Source organism: Numida meleagris, chromosome 1 (genome assembly GCF_002078875.1).
Source record: "Numida meleagris isolate 19003 breed g44 Domestic line chromosome 1, NumMel1.0, whole genome shotgun sequence".
Taxonomy (NCBI): Eukaryota; Metazoa; Chordata; class Aves; order Galliformes; family Numididae; genus Numida; species Numida meleagris.
In genome coordinates this window covers 87,588,826-87,594,827 of record NC_034409.1, presented here as the reverse complement: position 1 = coordinate 87,594,827, position 6,002 = coordinate 87,588,826, and the positions used below count along the sequence as shown (strand labels likewise).

General features: G+C 37.7%; 1 protein-coding gene across 5 annotated transcripts in view; it reads right to left on the bottom strand.

The window, feature by feature from the left end:
• The window catches only part of ARL13B (ADP ribosylation factor like GTPase 13B), a 47,560-nt gene continuing 44,018 nt past the window's right edge, over nt 2,461-6,002 (bottom strand). For all 5 annotated transcript variants that reach the window (XM_021401516.1, XM_021401491.1, XM_021401508.1 and 2 more), the window contains one exon: nt 2,461-4,559. Coding sequence is in view for 4 of the 5 variants with exons in the window: in XM_021401491.1 (XP_021257166.1) it covers nt 4,483-4,559 (77 nt within the window). In the remaining variant the exon portion in view is untranslated. The remainder of the gene's footprint in view (nt 4,560-6,002) is intronic.

Genomic DNA, 6,002 nt, shown 5'->3' with positions numbered 1-6,002 from the left:
TTTTTTTTTTTTTTTTTTTTTTTTTTTTTTTTTTTTTTTTTTTTTTTTCCGGAAGTGGTTTGCTCCTTCTGGAGCGCCGGCAGCGGGGATTTTGTTTTGCCGTTTTCACAGTGGCAGTTTGTGCTGTCGGGTCCGAGGGCTGTGCCTGATCAGCTTATAGACCTGATCGCACCCCCCTGCTGCAGCCGTGCTAATCACCACTGCCAGAACTCCGCTGGGGGTTCTTCCCCGGCCCTTACTCCTGGCTGGCCCAAATTTAGAGGCATTGCAACTACCATTCCTACCACTGCTCAGCATCCCCCTGTAAAACACTGGAGACAGAATCAGTAAGGTTGGAAAGACCATTAAGATCATCAAGTCCAACTGCCAACCCATCACCACCAATACTGCCCATGCCCCTCAGTGCCATAAATACACAGTCCTTGAACACCTCCAGGGATGGTGACACCACCACCTCCCTGGGCACCCTGTGCCAGTGCATCACCGCTCTTTCTGAGGATAAATGTTTCCTAATATCCAACCTGAACCTTCCTGCGGGGCAACTTAAGGCCATTCCCTCTCATCCTGTCACTGTTACCCAGGAGAAGAGGCTGAACCCCCACCTCACCACAGCCTCCTTTCACGTGGTTGCAGAGAGTGATAAGGTCTCCCCTGAGCCTCCTCCTCTCCAGATTAAAACAATCCCATTTCCCTCAGCTGCTCCCTGTAAGACTTGTGCTCCAGAGCCTTCACAGCTTCATTTCCCTTCTCTAGAAATGCTCCAGGGCCTCAGTGTCTTTCTTGTAGTGAGGAGCCCAGCTGTAGTTCATCCCACTGCTACTGCCAAGAAACCACTAGAATTTTAAGAATGATGCATAGAGATCTCTCACATTTTAGGACACCCTGTTCTCCGGGAATGGGAACCAGCAGAGCCACCAGTCCCTGCTTCATCCACTGTAGCTAGTTCCATAGCACTAAATTACAACCCAAATGCTCAGGCATTTCCTCCTCTGGCCACTTCAGTATGGCCCATTTGCTGAAACAGGACCATGGAGACCTGCAGACTTGTTCTGTGAAGAAAGACATCGATTTGTTCTCTTAGCCTGCTTTTGCTGTCACTGCTGTGGCCCACTAAAGCCAGTACACACCCTCTACTCTCTCAGAAGCTTGTTTGTCTGTCAGCTCTTCCTGACCCCTCCAGAAAGAGCAACTTGGAAACAGTAAGTTCCTCTAACAGGGCTCTCTGTTAATGGCTGCCTGTGCTTCTCTTGTACACTTACATTGGCCTCTAAAATCCAGAATGGAAATGGGTGCAAAGGTAAAGGCAAGAGCGCCAAATAAATATTTGAGTTTCAGGCACTGACTAATGAAGACTAAGAACATTCATGCACACCTCATGCAAATTATCGTCAAACTTCAAAGCTAGTTTAAAGTGTTTCAATCAATGCCCTGAGAAGGAGCCAGTGGGTGAAATGGAGTGTTACTGCAAACCCAATTGAAAGGAAAACCAGAAGGGTTTTTAATAGATGAATTGTACCACCGGATATGGAATAAAACTGGTCTAAAAGTACAGTTCTCTGCAGCTGCAGTTCTGCCAAGTCCTATAAACAACACATACAAGCAAATACATCCAATTTAATTGTACTTTGCCAATAACACAAATCAAAAAAAGCATGCTGAAAGAGTGGCCATTGCTTAAACAGAGAGGACAACAACAACAACAACAAAAACCTATTCTGTCTGTTGAACCAGCTGTCTGCCATCCATTCTTCCAGCTTCCAGTTTGAGACGTATTTGTGGTCACTGCCTGTCTTAGTGAGGCCTTAACTATGACCAGTACCGTGCTCAATATCTGCCTTAGAGTCCTTGAGTGCAATTAGTACTGTGTTATCAGCCTAAGCAAGGCTTTGTGGGGAGCCGCCAGGATGAAGGAGGCAGTTGTGGGGTAAGGGAAGCACACCTTACAGTTCTCACTTCACATTTCCTTCAGCCTCAGTCCTTCCACTAGTCCAAGAGGAAAATAACTTGAAATTATGTTAAATTCATATTCAGTGAGGAGTACAGACAGATCATCAACCTTTCCACGGCCTATTTCCACAAGTCTTGTAAAAAAAAAAACAACAACAACAAAAAAAAACAGGTTTTGTTACCACAGAGCAGTTGCCAGAGCAATCCTGGGTAAGAAAAGAGATTATCTGAAGTGGGGGAGAGTTCCTCTATCCTAGGATAAACATCTCCAAACTACATTTGCTTTTAAAATTTAGTGCTCTATGTACTAGAAATGCAAACAAGCCTTGTAGACATAAAACATTTTTGACTATTTTTGCCTCAAAAAAAACCTGGTAATGTGGGAAATGGTGATGCTGTACATTAGTTTTAGTCTGTAGCTAAATGTAATCTTGAGCAAGTAAATCAAAGTAACAAAATACTGAAAAGGTACTGTAGTCAATAAATTTTCATGAACAAAATGGTATGAAACAATTGTAGTACTTTGGTCGTTTATTGGTACAGATTATTTTAAAAGCAGAAACAAAACTGATACACGTGTCCACACACATAGCACACTTCACACACGTTTCACACATAAGTAACAACATCTTACCTTTCAGTTTCTCAAATTTTGTTTCCACAGCAGTATTTAGCTTTATTTTTTTAATAAAGACTTCAATTAAATTATTTTTATTAGTGTTAATATAAAAGGGTAATACATTTACAGAACTGAAACTTTAAAGAAACAAAAAAAAGGTAAGCCTGCAAGAATGGACCCTTCAAGCCAAAATAATTAAGTGGTAACAGAGTCAAAAATGGTTAAGATTGGGATCGCACCTGTAAACATATATGCAATCCTTTCTCCACTGAATAACGTTTGTTTAAAGTGAAAATGACTAAGTCCCCAAAATCATCAAACTGAACCATATTACTTTTCTTGTATTCTAATAGTGTATTCTCATGCTGACAGTTACTTACAAACTGTTTCACCCTTATGCTAAATTTGCAAGCCTGGAATATTCTTCTCTACCCATTCTAAACTTTAATATTCTTGAGACTGATCCTTTTTTTTTTCCACTCAAACATACTAATAAATATTAATTAATTGTGTCATTTCAATATGGTATATTTATTTGTGTAACTTATTGACATTGTGGGTATGTGGCAAAGATTTCTAATGTCAAAGTGCTGAATACATTGCATTCATTTAACTTCTAAAATCATTAGATAACAGCACATTATGGAAGATTGAGAGCAGAATGGAAAATCAGCAAAGGGCACTTCTTCAAAAAGAATCTGAATGGGGGTTCCATCCTTGTTGTAACCAAGTGGCACAGCTATATACTTTTACACAATATGCCAATGGTTGTCTCCAAAGTAAGAGGAACGACAGCATATAGGGCATGTCAGTAACCATGGAACATAACCATTTCTAACCTGTTTTACATATCCCTTGTATTTGATTTTTTTAAATGAAAAATTAAAACACTACACAGGAACATTATATAACTCCTTAAAATTCCAGGGTTTCTTTTGTTCCAAGATGGCATTTTACTATTAATGAGATTAAAAAGTGCTGGAGCTTAAATGCATATTGGATTCAGTTTTCCATCAGAACTGATGACTGAATTAGTGCAAACTTTCACATTGTGCAATTTTATTGTATGTTGTAATAGACAATACAATTATTCAGCTCTATTTTTCAAACTGAACTTATTACCTACACCCGACTCAGTTAACAAAACTAAAGCAATAATGCATAAGAAAACTTTCAGGCGATTCAAATAGCATAATTTTGTAAAAAATGTATTTATATTAAACTTCCCTTTCTACCTACCTCCCTTCAGATTGCCAGAAATAAGAAATGAAGGTAACGTAATCCCTAATAAGAGGTATTGCTACTGTAGGAAAAACGTTAAGAGTCAAACACATCCTACTTGCATGTATTTGAGTATCAGCTTTCTTATGCTTTCTGGGTATCATTTTATTGGTAGTAGGTAGGAAAATCCACACATATTTTCAAATAGTTTTATAAAAAGTTAGAAAAATATACTCGGTATTTGTTGCGTAACCTGCCTATATTCACCCTAACATACATGAAAAAATGCATTAGAACCATTTATTAGCTGCAAAAATATCAACCACTGCACAGCACCTGGTGAAAGGTTTTGGTGAGAACATACAATCCAATAATATATCATCTTGAAGGTATTTTTCTTCGGGTTTATAGCTATGCATTTTCAGAAGTAAACCCAACGCGTATTCCGTACTATGTTCAAAGGAGCTTCCATGGACACACAGATCTTTCTTGCTTCCATGCTTTCTTCACCCTGAAGAAGCGCTGGTGATGTGAAAAGTAAATGACAAAGTACAATAGAATGAACTCTGTGTTTAACTGTCACCAAATTTTTACTTCGCTCATAGACTGTCATTTTTTAAATTTTCCTTTGTGGACAAAACCCATTTATAATACAATTTCTTGACCATGTTTTTTCATTGTTATCTGTGATCCAGTTAAGCAATGACATCGCGAGTATCACTGTTTGGTCTTTGGCGTATCGTCAATGGGGGCAGAGGTTTTCCATAGAAATCTGTAGAAAAAACGCCAGAGAAGAAAAACACATTAAATGAATATTTATCATCTCCTTTGCTTAATAAACTGTTTAAATAAGGTTAACGCTTGTTTCCATACTGAAAGCTAGATAGCCTACATGTTTAGAGCTAATTCCTACAAAGCAATTTTCAGGCATAGTGCTAACAACTGATGGTGTATTGTCCAAAAAAACCATTTAATTACATTTTGTTAAACATACTTCAGCATTTGGAAGATCATGTCCAAAAGTAATCTACAAACATCCTCAATATAGGGCATGAAACATGCAAAGTCTAGAACTGGCAACCAAGAAAATGAAGTATAAAAATCTGAATTTCAGTGTATTCGGTGTAGTCATTGCAATGAAGTTTAAAGTGACAGTAACACTAAGCAGTATCCAAAATTTTGTTACTATTTATGCACGGCATCTATCTTGAAAATCACACTAACTTTTGTAGAAGAACTTTATTATGAATTTTTAGATACAGGTGTAGCATTGCCTGTTGCCAATAAAAGAATTTAAAGGATGAAAATCATTCAAGAAAAGTTTTTAAGTACACCAGAAGGGAGTAAGCATCATCCTTAAATATTTGCTAGTGATTTAAAAGAAAAAATAAACAACAAACCAACCATGCAGAGTGGTACACACAAAGTGTTTCACAAAAGAAAAAGGAAGATGGTAAGAGGAAGCATGTAGAAAACAAGAAAAACTAAATAGCTTTTTGAATTATTCAAAACTCAGCTTCATTTACATGGACAATTTCCTCCCCAGCAAAGCCTTAACAACATGCCACCAAACACAAAGGTCAACTTCAATAGAGCACAGTTTTCCAATAAAAGCTGTATTACACTTGTTCTACACATGGAATAACTTGAACTAAAAATGCATTTCTGAGCTAAAGTTAACAAAAAAAAAGTTGTATTACATTGCTCTAAGAATATGTATACATGTCTGTAGGGTCAAGCTTTTAGTTATCATTGCATTTAATAAGCAAAATAATAAAACTTCTACACTCTTGGAATCCCTTGACTTTCATGGAGCTAATCCAGTGTTCCATCAGTATGTGAAAAGCAACAGAACTGCAAAAAATGATTGCATGGTAGATGAAAACCTGTACAATGGATGTTTTACTACTGTCAGCTTTTTGAGGTCTGGCAGACAACTTTAGGACTGGCAGACAATTAGCTCCTATTATAAGTAAGACAGGTTCATCATTCCTGCAAATGTACCCTCCAGTGGCAATAAACAGATACTACCAAGTGTTGTGCTAGAATCGTTACCATGACAGGAAAAATTGCAGTCCTTAATGAAAATAACAATACAATTAAAGATTGAAATAATTTACTATACTGCTTTTTAACTTTGCCTAAACATCCAGCACAATGTTCTCTGTTAAGAGTGACACAAAGTGACACAATGTATGTCCTACGTAGCCCGATA